This window comes from Diadema setosum, chromosome 1 (assembly GCF_964275005.1).
Source record: "Diadema setosum chromosome 1, eeDiaSeto1, whole genome shotgun sequence".
NCBI lineage: Eukaryota > Metazoa > Echinodermata > Echinoidea > Diadematoida > Diadematidae > Diadema > Diadema setosum.
This window is the reverse complement of record NC_092685.1, coordinates 48,091,171-48,111,826: the sequence shown is the minus strand read 5'-3', so window position 1 is coordinate 48,111,826 and position 20,656 is coordinate 48,091,171. Positions and strand designations below refer to the sequence as shown.

General features: G+C 37.1%; 1 protein-coding gene across 1 annotated transcript in view; it reads right to left on the bottom strand.

Annotated features, from left to right (window-relative positions):
- Positions 1-144: 144 nt before the first annotated feature.
- LOC140242735 (1-phosphatidylinositol 4,5-bisphosphate phosphodiesterase beta-3-like) overlaps positions 145-20,656 on the bottom strand; it is a 173,427-nt gene continuing 152,915 nt past the window's right edge. Inside the window, exons 33-41 of the mRNA XM_072322530.1 lie at positions 19,771-19,911; positions 17,587-17,630; positions 16,421-16,611; positions 15,515-15,584; positions 11,549-11,724; positions 10,724-10,819; positions 5,614-5,671; positions 4,915-5,001; positions 145-4,341 (exon numbers count right to left, since the gene is read on the bottom strand). Of these exons, the coding sequence (XP_072178631.1) occupies positions 3,754-4,341; positions 4,915-5,001; positions 5,614-5,671; positions 10,724-10,819; positions 11,549-11,724; positions 15,515-15,584; positions 16,421-16,611; positions 17,587-17,630; positions 19,771-19,911 (1,451 nt within the window). The 3' untranslated portion in view covers positions 145-3,753. The remainder of the gene's footprint in view (positions 4,342-4,914; positions 5,002-5,613; positions 5,672-10,723; positions 10,820-11,548; positions 11,725-15,514; positions 15,585-16,420; positions 16,612-17,586; positions 17,631-19,770; positions 19,912-20,656) is intronic.

Genomic DNA, 20,656 nt, shown 5'->3' with positions numbered 1-20,656 from the left:
CAAGATGTTTTGACATCAGGACAGACCATTAAGTTTATACATCTTGTGTAGTGATAAATTTACATATCAGCATGACTATCATAAAAAAGAAGGTTAAAAGGCAATTAAAACATCTGAAATATGTTGGGGGGGGGGGATGGAGTCATGATAAAAACATCCAGACAGTATTGGTTCATGCAAAATGCATATAAAATGCATATGCATTTACCATCTACACCTTCTACAGACAATTGGTCAATGAGATTAAAGAAGGAAAAAAGATCTTGAATATATAGAAAGATGCTCATAGATTTCAATATAACATTCAAATTGTCATTTGGTGATGAAAATGTAACTTTATCTCCTTCAAATTGGTTTTGGGTGATCAATCATGACTATGCATCTTCCAAGTGGTACAAGATCTCATACACAATTGAGAAACTTTAAAGAGGATACAATAATAGTTTGCTGGGGTCTTTACCTATAACCCTCTGGGCTTTGCCTACAAACTACACAGTAATGGCTTTTTAAGATCATGAACAATCACTGGAGGTTAGGGATGTGATCCTCAAAAAAAATAATTATAATAATACTTTGCCAAAAATAGTACATTTCAAAGACTTAAATATCAGATGGATCATGGCAAACTTGCAAAAGATGCATACTACAGAAAAGACTATGTGTATATCTCAACAAAATGTGTTTACAAATTTTTAACAAAACAACTCCCTCCCAATAAAATTTTGCTACCAATGTTGCTGAAAAGAATTGGTGTTAATGTGGGCATGCATAGTCTCAAAACATGATAAAGAATTACAACAACAAAACAAACATGGTACATGAAATAAGAATTATTACATAGGCAACGTGGTTCATTTGTGTGACTAACATTTTTACCGATTTGCGTTAATCTCCTTTTTGTGAGTGAATTTGAAGGTATAAGCCACATGCACAAGTAAATATACCTACAACATCAACAAATGATATGGGGGTAAAATCGAAATGATAATCACATTATCAAAAACAAACTTTTTGATATTCCTCATTCACAGAATTTCTTTAAAAACTGCTACCATGGTGACTTAAAACCGCTCTATTTCAATTGTCATTAAGGGCATTTAAAAAACTTATTTGTGCATGAATAAAGGAAACTGATTTGTAATCTGAAGTAGATCACATTGATTCAATTTTTTTTTCACAACTACAGGAAAACATACACCAGAGGATTCTAACACTGAAAGGGGGCTTATTAGAGAATTCTGCATATGTTTCATTGCATAAATACTCTACACAGAGCAATGTGAAAATCTCATAATATATTTGCAAGTAGTACATATCTAAAACTTGGACTAAGCTATTATGAATAATTTGAAATTTTCGAAATAAAAAAAAATAGTCAAAAAGTAGCTTTGATTTTCATATAATGCCTCCAATAATTACTGTTCTAGTACCATACACTCCCAAAATTTGAAATATACCTGTACAATTAATAATCCATTTCTGTAATAAAATAACATAAAACAGATGTTTTCTTTCTCTCTCTCCTTATTTACATCAATATCATTTCACATTGCATCATGCCTGTACAAAATAACAACTCATTACTATAAATAGCACTTTACAAAACATATTCATAGTTTCTCTTTATAAAACAAGAGAATTTATATAGAGCAGACACTTAAAATGTTCCTTGTAGTACTGGATGTTCTAAAATCAACACAAAAAATATGAAAAATAAGACCTATCAAGATACTTCCAGATTTTTTAGCTTTCTTACCTATGATGGAAATTAGCTGGAATGAAATTACCTTTCTGCTTGTTTTTGTATCATGGAATGACCTTTGAACTATGTGAAGGAACGAAAGCCCCAAATCAGTCTGATACAAGTATGGCAGGATGGTTGGTAGATCACACTATACTTCCCTCAAACCCCTTCACTCTTGCATGCCTAATCCTCACACATTTGAAACACATAATTCTGTATGAGTCTATCACAACTCAATGCTGGTGAGCAAAGTGAAGTTTCCTCAACAGTACAGCGGAAATGAAAAGATGGAAGCTACACACTCTTAGATATACCCGACCATGAATGTCACAGGACTATAAGTAACCTGGATACTTAAAGGGATGCTATGTATGGAAAAAACAAACCTTTCAACTACCAATGTAGTGTAGCACCAAAGGAGTCAATTACTCAATTCCTACTAATTGCATCAATCTTTGAGTTAGCAATATCTCTTTCCTTTTGCCCATATACCTTTTTTCTTGTTACTGTTGTTTGATGACTTTCTTCAAAAAGATTAAAAGTATCTAAAAAATCCAGGTTCTGTTTTGAAAGTCACAGTCAACATCCAGAATGTTTTCTCACAAAAGAAAATTGAAGAGTTTGGTCCCATTTCTGAGTACCGGTAAGCAGAAGGCAGTGAATTCAATGACAAATCTGGCTTCTACCATGAACTGCTTAAAAGAGCATATTAAGCTAAAAAATTAAAAACACTTCTACAGGAGGAGTGCAAGCTTTTTACCTTGCCTCTTGTTATTGTAAAAGTGGAAATTTTTTCACATTTCGTGTGACATGAAACTAAAAGCACAGAAATTCTTTGCTTGTTACATGTTATACTATTATTTTGATTCAATGACATTAAAAACAAAACACACAAAATTTGTTTTACCTGACCGAGTGTGATAAAATTATCCATTTGAAAATTTCCACTTTTACAGTAAATGAAACTATCATCCATTTTTTATGTTACTGAGTTATCATGTTGGCAGTTGCGAATATTTGCACATTATGAGAGAGACCTTGGCTTTTGGTCTATTTGACAACACCATACAATGCTACTGTTTGCTTGCAATATGCTCTACAAGGCTGAAATGAGTCAGAGCAGAAATTGTAGATTTGCAGCATACGTTAATGTCTGTGATACACTCTCCAACTACCAGAAACAGATACTATAAAGCCATGATACCCTGGGTTCTTCAGTGAATATCTGCCGTCATTTTTCGGCAAAATGAACTTCTCTGAAGTGAAATCCCATTACTGTTCTTCAAACAAGGTAACAATACATTGAAATTTTATGGAACATAGCATCATTCTTCATATCCCATGTCGTATACATCAAATTTGGTTCTTACAGCTTGATATTATTATAAGAGCTATGGATTCATGTACACACATTGAAAATATTCTTCTAAATTGGGTGAGTTGACAACATAGCTACACAAATTATTCATGATCTATAACTCTGAAGGCACACACTTTGTTTCAATTATCTCTTTCTTTACAATAGACCGCAAATCTAAATCTGTAACGGTCTGACATATGGAACAGATTAAAAAAATTCACCCATAATACACTTACACATAAGCACCAGTCCCTGTGTTTTTGTCTCAGTTCATATAAAGTATCCTTTACAACAATATTACAATCATGTACACTTTACTTTATTACATCTTTACATCACAGCACAAAAACATAATTGACTTTGCAGTATATCTTATAAATCAACACATTCTTGGCTTTTTTTTCAAATGTTGCAGCTTTTGATGTTTTAAGGTAAACAAGACTGCACTTTGCTATGGATGGTTGGTTGACAAAAGTGATATCATGAATGCATGAACGTCCCCTTGTGCACTTCATATCCTTTGCACACATATTACGACACAACCACACACATCTGACACGTTGGCAATAAGCAACTCCAGAAGGCATCTCATGCAAGGTGACACCACTGATGCACTACCGTTGCCATGGCAACAACCCGCCTGCCGTTACTACAGCCTCGTCAGCTCCACTGTTGGTGTGGCCTTCAGCGGACTGTCGGGGATCTTGGAACACTCTCCCGTCTCCAGATCCTTGCACACGTCCTTCGGCTCCGGAGGACTCAGTCCTGTGACGATGCTGCCATTGGAAACGCTTTCGGATTCTACGGCAGGGGTGGTCTGCGCCGAGTTATTCACATTGGGCTCCTCCTGGTTACTCCCACTGGGCTGCTCTCCCGCATCCAGGCTTGCATGTACCTCTACCTCGCCAGCCACCAAACCTGTGCCGTCCCCGCTCTGCTCGGTCCCATTCACTTTGGTGGTGACGAGCCCCTGACCACTGAGGGCGCCATTGGAGTCCGGCCCCGTGGCAGGGTCGGCTTCCGAAACTGGAGAGGCATCCGAGATGCCATTCAGGCCGCCGCTGGACGACTTCTTCATGTCTCCGTTGATGCCATTTTGGCCCACTTCGCGAGGGGTGTCCGCATCGGCCATGGCCACGATTGAGCCATTGGAGTCCGAAGCCAGACGCTTGAATTTGCGATCCTTGATCAGCTGCTCACACTTCTGCTTGTAGTCCTCCTCAATGACATTTTGCATCTGATGTTAGCAAAAGAAAAATATTGTATGGAGAAACTGCACTTAATCTGACAAACAAAATGCATCTCTACTGATGAAGTGGATTCAATTACTTAGCAGAGTTAACTGCAGTAAACTGGTACCAGAGTACACACATGGTATAAATTACCACATAAATGCAATGGGGAGACATTATAGTGCTTGTCTGCATGCAACATTAGTATCTCATAATAAAATCTCATGTAAAATTTTTGCAAGATTTTCCTTATACTATAAAACTGAATGTCATCATCTGAAAAGTGAAGAATGCTTACGACAATTAAAAAGTAGTCTTTTTCAAAAAAATATCTTCGTCGTTACAGCGAATGTTTGTATGACTTCTTTGTTTTGTTTTGTTTTTTTGTATGTCCTGATTTTGCATATTGTTCAAGACTTTTTATGATTGACAAATAGAGTAGCATGGCCACAACAAAGTAACAGCACAAGATTTGATAGGGAAAAGAAACTTCATTTCACAGCACAGTGTATGTTCAACATCTTTAGTCATCCAGACTTATATGACCTGCCTAGGAATAAAGAAGACACGAGCCTTACATCAAACTCTTCCTGTGAGAGGTTCTGCTGAAGCTCTTTCATCGTTTCCTTCAGCTCATCTTTCTTCTTCTTCTGGAGTTGTATCAACTGTAATGACAGAGAGAAAAGAAGAGAACCAAAAATCAAACATACACACACAAAAAACTCCTTAAAATCATATCAGCACTATGTTCAACAAGTGTCTTCTTATACACATTACAGGTCTTTTACACACATCACAAGATGATTGAATTTCCGTGCACATGTAAGACTGTACCACTGCATTAGCAGTATCCATAGGTTTTTTTCTTTCAGCTTTTGTGTAGTAACATTTGTTTCTAGGAAGTATCATGTGTGTGCTATACCGCATGTCTTTGGTATTTTGCTTGAAAATTAAAAACATAGCTTTGCAAAGAGAAAGAGAACTGTATTTTGAACATAAGTTTGATAATAAAACATGACTTTAAATGAAAATGAATACAAATTAACTGACACCTTGTATCTTGAGTAAGCTTTTGTTTTGTCATATCTTTTCTGTAGATTTATCAACCAGGCAAATTGTTTTCTAGCACAAGATATATACGTATACATTCTCTTCAGAAAGGCCATAATCCTCTCAAACATTGCTAAACTCATAAACTGTTTGGACATAACTTGCAGTTTGGAAAATTATATTTTGTTGACAAGGAGATTGTTGGAGATGGAGAATATGTGGCTTACGTGTGTCCTCTCTGTCACTGCTTGGTCAATATGTTTCTTGCGTGCTTCTCTCTTTAACCTGCAGAACAGTAAAACAACCAAAACAAAGACACCAGTTTAAAGGGATCATACAGTTTTGGTTGAGACCTAATTTCATGTTTCTATAAACATTTTGGGGGGAAATAATGAAAAACCTCTCATGAAATATGAAAGAGCATGTAATTCTATGAGGAATTCAACATTTATTTGATGAAAATTGGTTTTGAAATGGCTGAAATATTAAAAGAAGAGTGATTCTAATAAAGTGTGGGACCCACACTTTATTACGATCGTTTTGTTTTACTTTGTTTTTGGATGTTTCAGTCATTCCAGACCCGATTTTCATCAAACAAACTTTGAATTCCTCTTCAAATGGTATGCCCTGTTCTATATCATAAGTGTTTTCTTGATATCTCACAAAAAGTTAAAAGCCCAATTCTCATCTCAACTAATACTGTACCATCCCTTTAATTAGACCAGCTTGAGAATTATATCTAATGATAGTGAGAGCATTTCATTCAACTGTTGTCGCATAACAGCGGTATGAATGGAATAGAGTGTACAAAATATCACACATGGGTGAAACATTTATTACATATGCCGGGCAAATATACTGTATCACATGAAAAAAAAAAAAAAAGTCAACACAGGAGGGACAAACAGGGTGTTACTTCAGAAGAGAAATATGCTTTAAAAAAATATGGAACATTATTTGTGGCAGATATCAGGTAAATATGAGAGATTTGAGAGAGATATAATAGATATAATTGGCACTGTAGAAAGCTTACAAATGAAGCAATCAATTTATATCGCAAGAACCTCAAACTACATGCGATATGGGATGCGGAATTGGACTGATATTCTACTGATGAACAGTAAAAAAAAAAAAATAAACACTAAACAAAAAGTAAGTTCCCCCTAAAACAAACCTCTGTAATTTATGATTCAGGGACCTTTAAGGAAATCTGAATACAAGACCATGTAGCTGTACTTCCTGGCTACCTTTCAAGGGAAATTCAGTGGAAATAATCTGGTCACGCTTGAATGAGCATGACTTAAAGTCGAAATGGTCACTTTTTGAAGTTCACAAGCCCAATTTTGAAACTTTGATCGGGTGATATCGAAACAGATTTCGATTTTTCAGGTTAAAAAGGCATTCAAAGTATGATTTATGTGCTTCTCATCGTACCATGTGACTTTTGCACAAAATTTCACGGTTGAGTGACCACGAGGTGAAAATTGCCAAAATGGCCGATTTGACATGTTTCTCGTGGTAATTTCTATCAATTAAGATTGAATCCGTGTGTTGAACAGTTTTTACACACAATCCACATAATTTCACGGTTGAATGAGCACATTGAAAACAAAGAAAAATAACAATTTAAATTGTGCAGTAAGAATTGCGATAATTTTGCGCACTGAAATCAACTGTATGATGCTTTTTTTATTATTGTGCTAATACCCAAACGCATATCAGTGACCACCTGACATTTCAGTCACGCTTCAATAAGCGTGTGAGGCTGGAAACCCTTTTTTTAACCTACATGATGAAATTTGGCAGTTTTGCTTTCATCCCCATGGTAAGTTCATGTAAAGAGGCAAAATTTATGTTTTTGAAAGCTAATATTGCCATATGAATGCAATGTGGTTTATTTTACGGTTGAATGACCACATTATAAAAAGAATGATTTATCATTGTGACGTCATGAAGTCACGCATTAACTCAAGGGAAAATTAATACAATTAATCGTTGATTGAAATGGTACCAACTTTTACTTTTGTTAAACATCAATATCCTCCAGTGCTGAAAATATGCACTGTGAGTATGGAGACAAAAGTTCGAACACCTGCCCTCTCATGAATGAGTGACCAAAGAATGCATGTCCAGAACCTGGACAATAAGATTACATACCACAGTCAACAAACATGAAATGAACATGATCAGATTTGTGAAGAAAAAAATTTTGCTTTTTTTGTACACAACATATGAGAGTCAAGAACATAGGGAATCAAGCACCGTCATGCCTAGGTTGTCTATACAGCACAGGGGAATCGCCATAGGGCTTCTTCAAGCAGGAACTCCTGTGAAGGAGGTAGCTCGGAGGGTAATGGTGTCACCCAATGCGATAAGGAAGCTAAGAGCCAAATTTGAGCAAACTGGAGAAGTTGGCGATGCGGCAAGAACAGGCAGGCCGAAAGTAACCACTCCAAGAGAAGACCGGGCCATTAGAATGAATGCATTGCGACGGAGGTCACTTACAGGTATAATCAAGATTTTTATTAATCTAAACGTTAAAGATGCTTTCCAATATTGTTGTCGACATAATTGTGACCATTTTGATGACTATTTTGTTTTGATTACTTGGAAGTCTTGCAAGGCTAGCAGACATTGAATTCAAATGCACTTCATAAGTTATCTTTAAATAACAGGTTTAATCACTGTCATGTCTTTATCCCCATTTCAGCGCCACAGATCCAAAGGGAACTTCGTCCGCGTCATCAGCAGAGAGTAAGTGCCGGAACGATACGGAATCTGCTACGTCATGCCGGCCTTCGATCCCGCCGCAAAGTTAAGAAAACTGAACTCAAGGCACGTCACAGGCAGGCCAGACTAAGATGGGCCAGGGAACATGCCCGCTGGACTCAGAGAGAATGGGGGAATGTCCTCTTCTCAGATGAAACTCGACTGTGTCTGAGACACATTGATGGCAGGGAACGTGTTTGGCGCCGGAGAGGTGAGAAGCACACAGAATGCTGCGTCCAGCCTGTTACAGCGTACGGTGGTGGCAGCATCATGGTGTGGGCTGGCGTCAGTCTGGGAAACACAACACCTCTGGTTCAGGTTAATGGGAACCTGAATGGACATAGGTACGTGGAGGAGATCCTGCGTCCCCACGTCCTCCCTTATGCAGCGGCCCATGGTCATGGATTCGTCTTCATGGACGACAATGCCCGTCCACATCGTTGCCGAGAGGCGAACACTGTCTTGCGCCAAGAGGGGATCCAGAGGATGACATGGCCTGCCAATTCACCTGACCTGAACCCCATTGAACACTTATGGGACCAGCTGAAACGGGCCGTGTATAGGCGAGTGAACGAGGCTACCACAGTCGAGGACCTGACACAGATCTTGCAGGAGGAGTGGTTAGCCATCCCCCAGGAAAGAGTGGCGAAGCTCATCCGCACCATGAGGATGAGATGCAATGCTGTCATCGAGCAAAATGGTGGCTACACTCGCTATTGAAAGACCAGCAGAACTCTAACTTGGTTACGCAGAACCAACATTAGACATGTCAGGATAAAATTTCACTTAGCTGTATGTGTGCTGCTAAACATTGCTTTCGTTTGATTATAAGGGAAGTGCTATGTTTCCCTGCACTTCAAGTCTATATTTTTGTTTGTACATATATGTTTGTACATGTTTTCTAGTGTCAAGACTTTTAGTGCTTTATCCATCTTAATTTATTCTCAATTAAGCTGCTTGTTTTTGTATTGTTTTCAATTATTTCCATGTGAAAAATGATTGACAGACACAATCTGGAAGAACTATACTAAGAATAAAAGTCTGAATTTATAAGCGAACACAGTTGAGTGAAAGTTGTATTAATTTCTTTGTACATTTTATATATCTTCTTTATTTTCTCTGTTGTCTCCTCCTGCTTCATTTATCTGACTAACTGCTCCATCTGCTCCTTGTCTTCCTTCTCTTTCTTCTTCCTTTTTTTGCTTTCTTTTTCTTCCTCTTCTTTTTCGTTGTCTCTACTTTTTATCTTTCACAAGGTTTCGCATTCAAAGTGAATCGTGTAGTTTAACAAACAAAAGGAGAGTTATTGCTACTTGCTGTTGGTATTGATTGTGGTGAGATAGTGGCCTTTGCTGTTCATGTGGTGTTCAAAGTTGTGATGGTGATGATAGTTGCTTAAAATGTCGGTTGACTATTATGTGATTGTTATGGCAATATCACACAGCTTTTGTAGCATCTCCACTCACTTTTTAGGCTCTATCCGCCAACACCGCTGTACACGTCTTCATAAACAAAACAAATGTAAATTTATGAGAATTTCAGCCACTTCCCGATATTTCAACTAAAACTAAAACACAATGAATACTTTGTTTATCAATAGGATAAAAAGGATTTTTCAGCCCCCCATGCTCATTGAAGCGTGACTGAAATGTCAGGGGATCACTGTATGCAATTGGGTATTAAACACAACACAAAAAGCATTAAACAATTGATTTCAGCGCGCAAAATTATCACAATTCCTACTGCACAATTTAAATTGTTATTTTTCTTTGTTTTCAATGTGCTCATTCAACCGTGAAATTACGTAAATTTTGTGTAAAAGCTGTTCAACACACGAACTCAATCTCAATTGACAGAAATTACCACGAGAAACATGTCAAATCGGCCATTTTGGTAATTTTCACCTCGTGGTCACTCAACCGTGAAATTTTGTGCAAAAGTCACATGGTACGATGAGAAGCACATAAATCATACTTTGAATGCCTTTTTAACCTGAAAAATCGAAATCTGTTTCGATATCACCCGATCAAAGTTTCAAAATTGGGCTTGTGAACTTCAAAAAGTGACCATTTTGACTTTAAGTCATGCTCATTCAAGCGTGACCAAATGATTTCCACTGAATTTCACTTGAAAGGTAGCCAGGAAGTACAGCTACATGGTTCTGTATTCAGATTTCCTCAAAGGTCCCTGATTCATAAATTACAGAGGTTTGTTTTAGGGGGAACTTACTTTTTGTTTAGTGTTTAAATAAATAAATAAATAAAAAATAAAAAAAATCACAACATGATTTTGTGACTAGACTAGTTTCCTGGAGGCTGCAAGCTTCTAATCTTACTAATTGGATGGGAGTAAGATGATCGCTATGGCAACCAATGTTTCCTGCGGGACGCAAGGTGAATCATCTTTGACTTCACACTTGGAGCCCACATGATCTTACATACCACTCCACAAAGAGTCTATACTCATGAAGATTGCTCTACAAACACTGCGACAGGAGAAATGATTGATGCTAGAATGGCCTATCAAGGGCAAGGATGAAAGGTGGATGATTGATTCCGATCCAATCACCTGTTGATTTCTTGTTTGCCTCCTTTCGTCTTGCCAATGTTCTTCATCTCCTCAATATTCTTGCTTTCAAGCATCTTCCGCAGGTCTTGTTCCACTCTGCGCAGGAAAAAAAAATACAAAGACTTATACCAAGATTATTGAATAAGCAAATTGCATTCCCAGATTAATTTGCACTAAAGCTGTATTGTACATAATCATTAGTAGCTGATATTCTTCATTCCTAAAATTCACAATGGTATACATAATATTATGCTGATTGAGATGAATAAGTATATTCCTGGGAATGTAACTCTTGGTTTATCTTTTGTTTTTGTTTTTGTTTTTTGGTCACAAATATTTAATCCAAGATTAAAAACCTTAGAATTTCAGAGAGTTTTTTTTTTTTTGCCACAATCATCATATCCATGATTAGAATCCATTGATTTTCTTTTTCATTGCCCCAATTAAAGTTGAAATTCAAACCATGATTACCAAGAATTTATGACTGATCCTCAGATTGGCAACATTTTATAGAATATTCCTGCTACATTTACATCTCAAACAGGCACTTTTGAGGATTCTTTTATGCCTTTGTTTATTTGTGTGGGGTTCTTTTAAGTTTGTACTGATCTATTTAGTATTTAACCAGTTCAATCTAATCATGCTGGAATATAAATTATGCAGTAAAATTCAGAGTTGCCAATTTTAATGAGAAAAAGAGTATTTCTAAAACATAAGCAAAATTCCTTCAGGCCATGATGGGTAAAAGGATGAATACCAATAAAACAGGGGTGCAGAAAGAAGAGACAAACAGGGTGGGGCCGGTGTTGGGAGAGGTTGGCTTACTTCTTGTGCTGGGCGTCCAGCTTCTTGAGTTGTTTCTCGTGGATGGCAGCCATGAGATCCATCTGTAGCTCAAAGAGCATCTCGGCGTGCTCCACCCTCAGCTCCTTCTCCAGGAAGAGGTGTTTGCGGTAGAGGTCGATCAGGGAGTCCTCGTGGGATACCTGCTTCCTCAGCATCTACAGGGAGGGCGCAAAAGCAAAATTATGCACAGTTTGACCTCTGTTATTCGGCCATGTTGGGACCAGTGCCAGTCTGGATATGCAATTTAGCTGGATATTCGAGAAACACTGTTTATGTATTATTATACATATTATATATATATATATATATATATATATATATATACACATAGCTGCCAACCTAGTGGTTGCTAAGTAGGTAGTGTACATTGGAAGAGTTAAGCAATCTATACCAACCAATCAAAATTATAGTCTTTTTTTTTTTTTGCAGAAATCAAAACATTTTAATGTGAAACTCACAACACATAGGCCTATCTTAGCTAAGTCAAGTTTTGTGGCAGTTTTAATTGAAATTGAAAATCACTTTTTTCCTTGGTCTGCACTGAGAGAATACATGTGGAGACATGCCAGCCGGATAATCGAGGTTGGCCTGTACAAGAAATATTGACTGAGTCGATCAATCTTCAGGTAGGCATGAAATTTTCCCTCATCTTTTTTTTTTCCTCCCTCTGGTATTAAAAAGAAACTTTCTTGCACCACTCAAATGTCTGTGTGGGGAATGACTTGACAAATAATAAGTCTTGCAAAGAGAAAATGCTAGATAGTACTTTTTTCCCCCTTGCCCTGGCTCCTAATGGCAAATCTATGCACATGTGAAATATTTTTACACGTCCAAATTCACAAACATAATTATGGCATGTGCAGTGAGTAGGCTTTCCTATAGAATCTAACACTTTGCATCAGTGCTTGCAGTGATGCCTGAAATGTACACAAACTTGCTTGCATTTCATCCTACAGCAGTATCATATCTGTACTCTAAGGCTGTCTGGTCTCAATATCTTTCTACACAAAGCTAATAAATGGTGTATAACACTTAGGTGTAAAAAGCATTAGCAAAGCATTTTTGATGGTTGTTCTTCAGCAAGGAATATTTGTCCATTTCATTAGCTCTAAATACAACTTTGCATATAATTTAACAACATTCATTAAAACAGGATTGCTAACTCATGTAGGCCCTAAAAATTTGATGCAGCGATGGTAATGGTGCATTTCATACTGCATGAGCATATGATGCATAGCTTTTATTTATTCTAAATCAATGGCAAGGGGAACCAAACTGAACGGACTGACAATCGGATTCTCGGACAAACGAGAAACTCTACTAATTTTAGGGATTTGAAAAGAAATTTCCACCCCATGTCAATCTGACATCACAGACATAGTGATGAGATAAATGCAGCTTAAAGCTTGGATTACGGTTAAAGTATAGTATGATGGATGATCTTTGTATTGGATTATCTCTTATCTCTTCAGCAATGACTAAATTACACATTAGTCATTTACTCATCTTCAAGTCATATTTGATCATGAAGTGGAACATTGTGAGATGACGCAAGTTATCAATTCCGTAATCAACTCTGAGCAAGAAAGAATTCCTTCAACTTGAAGGAGATGCTGCATGATGAAGTTCATGTTATGATTTGATTAAAATTCCCATATCTTAATAAGATTTGGATGACAGAATACACGTATGAGAATAGATGTATTTCAGCTGTAGCGTACAGGTCAAGTCTACTGTTTGTGGATGATAAATGCACACTAGACGTGAGACGACAGTGCCATTTGTATATCTGTCGCATGTCTTGCAGTATCACGAAAAGACAACTACTGCTGAAAGGCATCAAAGAGTAATACAGAATATATTTTTACAAAAAAATCTCAAAGGAGTACACATTTGCAGTATGTCGTTTTGTATCAAATACGTGTAAGTAGTAATGCTGCATTTACAAAATGTTCCCGGCGACCACAGCAGTCACGTTTCAGACCCTCTCAGACATTACGGGATGGACGTGACAAAGCACAATGAGATGGGATGGGCAAACATGACAGTCTGTGACTGCCATGTCAGATTTTTAAACTGTCAAAAAAAATTTACCACAGCTGTCCCAGTGCTAATGACAAACTTTGCCATAATGAAACAGGGTGAATACAACAGAACGTCACAGAACATAACAGGCCATAAACAAAACTTGGAGGCGGTTCATAGTGTGAGGCGACAGAAATATTGTGTGGTCTAGCCTAACCAGACACTGTAAGAATGGCGTCTGACAGTTACCTGTTCACAGTAGCGAGGAATGGAAGTAATTAACAAGACTACAATATGGAGGGAAAAAACTGGTGAATATTCCATCTACCCACGACGCACTACATTTCGGGCAAACGGGGCTGGCGTGGCTGCCAGGAACATGGTGTAACGTAGCATAGTGACTGTATGCCTGTATAGTCAAAACTCAAAGGAGTACACATCAGTGATATGACTTAAAATCACCAAAATATGTCTGTTGTTGATTGCGGTAAGGAGTAATGACAATTTGTAGGCCATAAAGGATTATGGCCATTATGTACCAGCAAACATGAGCTTTGGATATATACACACACATCATTTATGGTGTGATCTATGGAAAATGTAATGTAAAATCCAATGCCAATTGGTTTCCATGAAATGACCATGAAAAAAAGTTGATACGTGTGAAATGAGTCAGAGTTTACCCAAGTCCATGAGTGCTCACTTAATCATGCCAAACAAAAACAAAAGTCAAATCTTGTTTTCTGCTTGAGGAGAGACAAATAAATGGCTACCAAATATGGTGCACAGGGATATTCAGTTTCCTATGAGATATACTGGTTATCTATTATGTCAGCAATCACAGCATATCATGCAAATATAAAGGTGCAAAATGCATACTACAGAATGGGCAGTTGTTTAGGAAAGTATATCAGCAACCAAAATCTTGAAAGTTTGTCAGCCAAAAATGTTCTTTAGACTTTTATTTTGCAAACAGCATGGAACATATTCTAAAAGATAGAAATCAAATAACAAGGAGTGAGAACAGAAAAAAAAAGATATCCATTAATCGATTGAGTATCTTCTGATCTTCTGCAAAAAAAAAAAAAAAAAAATAAAAATATGGGCATGACATGATGAGACTGACGGGTTTGATATAAACATGCATCATAATGAAACCAACTAAAAACAGAACAAAAACAAACAAACAAAATGTACAATGCAATTAAGAAAAAACAACAACAAACAAAAGGGAACAAAAAAGCCCAAACTTGTTCTGAATGTAAAGCACACGCCTGATTTCGGATAATTATGAATGTGAACCCTTATCCAGGATGTGAATAAAGATAAAATGAAAATTATTATTTTTTATTTTAAAAAAACCAAACAAGATATGATGAATAGTAAATGATTAGGAAACAGTTTTGAAATTTTCTTGCAGAGGGTGCTAAATTCACCTGGGGCTCATCCGGCTCACATGAGGAGACACTCTGAAAGTGAAAGAAAAACTCAGCAAAACTACAATCATGCAGAAGCTTTAAATTCACGAACTCATGTACATGATACATCATCTCCAGCACATTTGCTGAATTATTAAACTTATGTGTGCTAATCAATCTGCTATGGCATAGTGCCGCATTTTCCTTCATCATTTCGTCGTGTGCCCAGCAGAACAGCATGAATGCTCATGATTCAAGGCAGGTGTGCCCAGCAGAACAGCACAGGTGCCTGCGAGGTGCGGGCTATACTTAAGCAACGTATGCATCCTTGTTGTTCTGCCAGGCAAACCTTCTTTTAATTGCATGCGTTTGTGTCGTTCTGCCAGGCTCATGACGATTTATGTTCAATGGAGTGTCTGTCTCTCAGAGACATAAGACTTCATATTTTAATATAAACATATCACATATTTTACTACAAAGGAACAAGGCAGAAGAAACTGACCTCTTTCTCAAGATTGTTCTCCAGCTTCTCCATTGCCTTGGCACAGTTTGTCTTAACCTCCTCCACATTCCTGTCAAAATTTAAAGAAAAAAGGAAATCAGGGTACAAGTAAGCCACAGCAGTGCTTAAAGTGTACCGATACCCTGAGTATTATGTTTTTAAATTTGTAGAATATACCTGAAACATGCCTTCTGCAAAATATAAGTATTCTTCGTCACTCTGATTTTTATCTATTGGGGTTTAAATGTAAATCTTAAAGAATATACAAAAACAAAAACGACTTGAATTAGACTAGTCAATCACCCGATTCCTTCAATCAAATGATTGCACTATCGATATTTTTTTTCCAAATGCATCTTGAACGATTATATGCAATGCATGCATGTGAAAGGGATGATACAGTTTTGGTTGAGTTGGAGCTTCAGGTTTTCAGCTTTTTTGTGAGATAATGAGAAACCTCTTATGAAACATGAAAGAACATACAATTCTAAGAGGAATTCAAAGTATATGTGATGAAAATTGGTTTCAAAATAGCTGAGATAATACAAAACAAAGCAATCCTAATGAAAGGTGAGACCCACCTTTCATTAGGATCACTTTGTTTTACCTTGTTTTTGGATGTCTCAGCAATTTTAAAACCGATTTTCCTCAAATAAACTTTGAATTCCTCTAAGAACTGTACGCTCTTTAATATTTCACAAGTGGTTTCTAATTATCTCGCAGAAAACTTAAACGCTGAATCCCCATCTCATCCAAAATTGGTCAAACCCTCTAAGCTTTTCATCCAACTCTTTAAACGCAAAAAGATTTTAATGGACTCACTAATGTCTTTTTCTTTCATCAAACACTCACAAGACACACAGAAAAATAAATGTTTCAGATTAGACAAAAATCACTCACGCATGCTTGCTCTTCATGGCCTTCTTTTCGGTGGCCACGTTCTTCTTCTCCAGGTTCCTCTTCGACTTGTCCTGGGACGTCTTCAGCTTGCCCTCGTCCTTGTCCAGCTTCTTCTTCAGCTTGCTCTGCTTCTTCTCGTGCTTCTTGATCAGCTTCTGCAGCTCCGCCTCCGTCCGCATCAGCACCTTCTGGTATTTCTGGGGCGGGGTTTTACGCAGTGAGAGAGAGAGAGAGAGAGCAGAGCAAAATGAGATGCACAGTGAGCAAATGATGAGCGAACTAGCCACCTTCCACATGACGAAGAGTTAACACTCTTTAGAAATTTGACTGCTTTCACTACCTTTCTGTGCTTTTACAGTGGCAGATTCTTACAATTCAACTTGATGGCAATGCATATTTTACAAATTATGAACAGCTAAATTATGTTTCCATATTTTAAATGCTGATCGAACATGAAATCAATCTAGTGATGAGGGTTGATCAAACACAAAGGTTAACTGACATAAAAGTAATGCAATATTTGAGCAACACAAGATGGATAAGGATAACAAAATATTTTGATATCTTCAATGCTGTTTGATAAAAGAAAAATAGCAAGAGACCCAGGGATCTTGCTCTACCACGAGTATTGCAAGTTCATTTTTCACACATTCCTGCAGACTATTAGCAAAGAAGAACATAACAAACTCCAGGAGCTTCCGGAGGCCTTACGGCCGAATCAGCCCCTACCAGTCTCTTCACGGTTAAACTCAAAGCAGATAATTTTTATTCCTTGTCTAAACTCCAAGACAAATCCACATTTTTCCTCCCTGTCTGTCAGTTCTCTGAGCCGTAATTTTCAACAAGCTCATGATATGCATCATTAAAGCTTCAGATTTTATAATGCTCAGCTGGACAACAGCACACTGATACTTTCTGTAGTATATACAGTGTAACTGACTGCTTGGATTAATTAATCAAGGCAATGAAAACGCCTCTAAAATAGCCAAGAAAACATATCGGTACATTCCTCTAAGATTTAGCCAGACATTTAAATCTGCTAATTAACCCAGACATTTAAATCTGCTAATTAACCCACTGAGTGTAGAACCTGTGGCTGCTGTGTAAAGTTTATGGACATCAAAAACTTCTGTAGGGAATGGCTTAAGCAGCTGGATAGACTTAATACCAACCTTTTCTTGTTTGATCTCATCCACAGTGGCTGCAATGATTTCCTCTGCAGTATGTATTTCATGAAGGAAAATAACACTTTGTTGTCAGAACATGGAAACAGCTGGAACAAAGACTACCAATTCAGTGAAGAAAACTGCTATCTCAGAAAAGTGTGCTCAAAAATATCCAATCCCATCTATAATCATGTTTTCAAAATCAAGAACAAAATCACAATTTTACACTCTAGATTATACAATTTCCATTCAAGTTCTTTCCAGTGAATTTGAGAAATATAAAATATGTTCTGATGAATGCTGACCAAAATTTGTGTTGCCACATTTTATTTATTGGCCTTTCTGCTTCTTCGAAAGATATTTTTAGTCTCAAACAAGACACACTAATTTATGGTGCTCTTTGCTGTTCTGCAAATTGAAGCACCTTTCTCACATCCAAACAATCAAATTTTCCCCAACACTGAGTGGGAAAAAAAGGTAATTGAAAAAGTATCATTTGTGTTCTATGATATCATCATGCAAAACAAAAAATAAGAATACAACAGAAAAAAAAAAGCAACAGTCAACACAAACTTCATGAAAACTACACAACAGTACACTGGACAGGCCAACAGCTTCAAGCACATGTCATCATGCTATTTTTGAGAAGTTTGACTTTGTGCAAACTTTCACAGCAATTTATCTATTTCGTTATTAGATTAAAAAAGTGTTATCAATTGATTCATAAGTGTCTGCGACTTTGATGAAAAAATGAAGCTTTGCATTCAAATCTAAATCTGAAGTCTCTTTTCGCTCTTTGCTATGCGCAACATAAACTGATTATTTGTACACACTAACACAGAATACACACATTTAAAAAATCTCATGCAACAAGAAACACAAGGGACATTCGAACTGAGAGTGAAAATCACAATATTAGTTAGACAAAAATTAGAACATTACGGCATCACAATAAAAAAAAAATAAATCATGCGTAACATCGTCAGCCAGGCTTTGATTTACATCACAGATAAACTTGCATGCCGCGTACTACCAAGCTGTGCATAATTTTTTTATGCAGTGTGAGTGGAAAAGAATGCGCATCGCACATTTCATCATTGCCATGACACAATTGGAACTTCCCAATGAGAATGGGCCTACAAACAAACAAAAAAAAACCTAGGTGAATGTACTTTCAGAGTTAAACAAAAAGAGGAAAATGAAATGGGCATGCTCTGGTATTCAATATCATGCACAGAAAAGTACATTGCTTGAGAGTCATGCAATACATGTATTGTGCTCATACATGTACATAAACCAGAGCAGTACCTGTAGATATGATATACCATGCAAAACATCGTGGAGATATGCTACAGAATATAGAATGTGAAAATGACTGAATGAATGTGCCTAGAGATGTGTGATATGTATGCCAAATGATAGGGAAGCTGACAGTGGAGCTAATTAAGACCTATAGATATGAGGGATAGAGTCAAAAATAGAAGCCAGATATATCTTGCCATTCCAATTCTTGCCAATTTCAACAAAAATCTTGCAACTGGTTGTGATACTACGACTAGTCTGGCCAAAAAACTTGTATAAATGACTGTTTATGAATCAGACAAAACACCTTACTTTATTTCTTCATTAAGCTGCTTGGACAAAATGCCCAGTGTTTTTCATGAGACAGACTTCAAGAAGAATATCCTTTGGGTTTACTCACTCATGTTTTGAATTGTAAACAAAGGGAAAACAAATAAGACAGTGAAACTAACCATGACAAATAAATGCCAAAGGATTTTGCATTTTCTTTTCAAGCAGCAAGGGCTTACATAATCTGCATCGTAACTTTTTTTTTTCCACTGCACACAATTCAAAGAAAACAGAAAAATGAAATGAAATGGTGCTACTGTTCAATCATTGCCTTTTCTTTGACTTCCAAACAGCAAATGCATATATGCAAGTTTTCTCTGATCATATTGAAAAGTCAAAACAGTATTATCCAAAGATGTTTCTTGGCACAGAACAAACTGAGTGAGTATTGGTGCATATTCAGAGAGCAAAAAAAAAAATTGAAACATACAGTAGATATGACAGGGAGGTGTGACCCAGACAATGAAAACGCAAGAATATTCACAAGGAAATGGACAAGACACAGTGGAGACCATAGACAAGAGTGCACACGTGTCACCATGACAACAGGATGCAGACCTTGCGGCACCAGGTTGGGGGTGCTGCGGCTTCGGACGCTTTGGTTGTGAAACCCCGAAAAGGCATCAGACTGAAATTGGGCCGTTCCCATGGAAACGGACCGCAGAAGACCACTGCTACCGCCACTGTCTTTGGCTGAGACTGTTGGTATGGGTGGATATAGCAATGAAGGGGGGGGGGGAGGGGAAGGGGGTGGATGGAGGGGATAAATATTCATACATAAATCATATACAAAAATCATATAGGTCATATAATGTCTGGAATATGGTGAAAATGATTAATCAACAAACTGATATAAAAATAAAATAAGAACAAAATAAAAAACAAGGATGGCAACTTCTACCCTTGGGAAATGAACTCGGAAACGTGTCATGTGATCAATCATGTGACAACCTGGGAAATGACAAGCATTCCAGTGAGTGTGAATCCATGTTTATCCTGGCTATTTGCGAGCAGAACAAAAGAAGCGGATTTGAAAACAAGCATGTTGGACATTTGCACACTGCTAGCATTAAGTGTCTAGTAAGTGAGCGGGATTATGCTCAAAGCAATTCACAGCAAATTTGGAATGTTACCGCTGTATCTGGGGAACTACTGGTGTGCAAAAAAGCCTCGTTAAAGACTAATCAAAAAGGACAATAGTTATTAAATCATCTTTTTCATTCTTTGGGAACTAGTTATGGTATGGTTTGAAAATACTGCAATTTATTTCATATTTGTCTCATCAAATTTAGCACGTGTGTTTACTGGTGAAATTCTCAAAATATCCTCTATTTTTACTTGAATATGTCATCAAAAAATGCTGAGTAAAATAAAAAAAAATATGGGAAGAAGAGTAATTTCATATGAATTGAGATGTCCGAGTGATGGTGAACGTAAAAGAGAC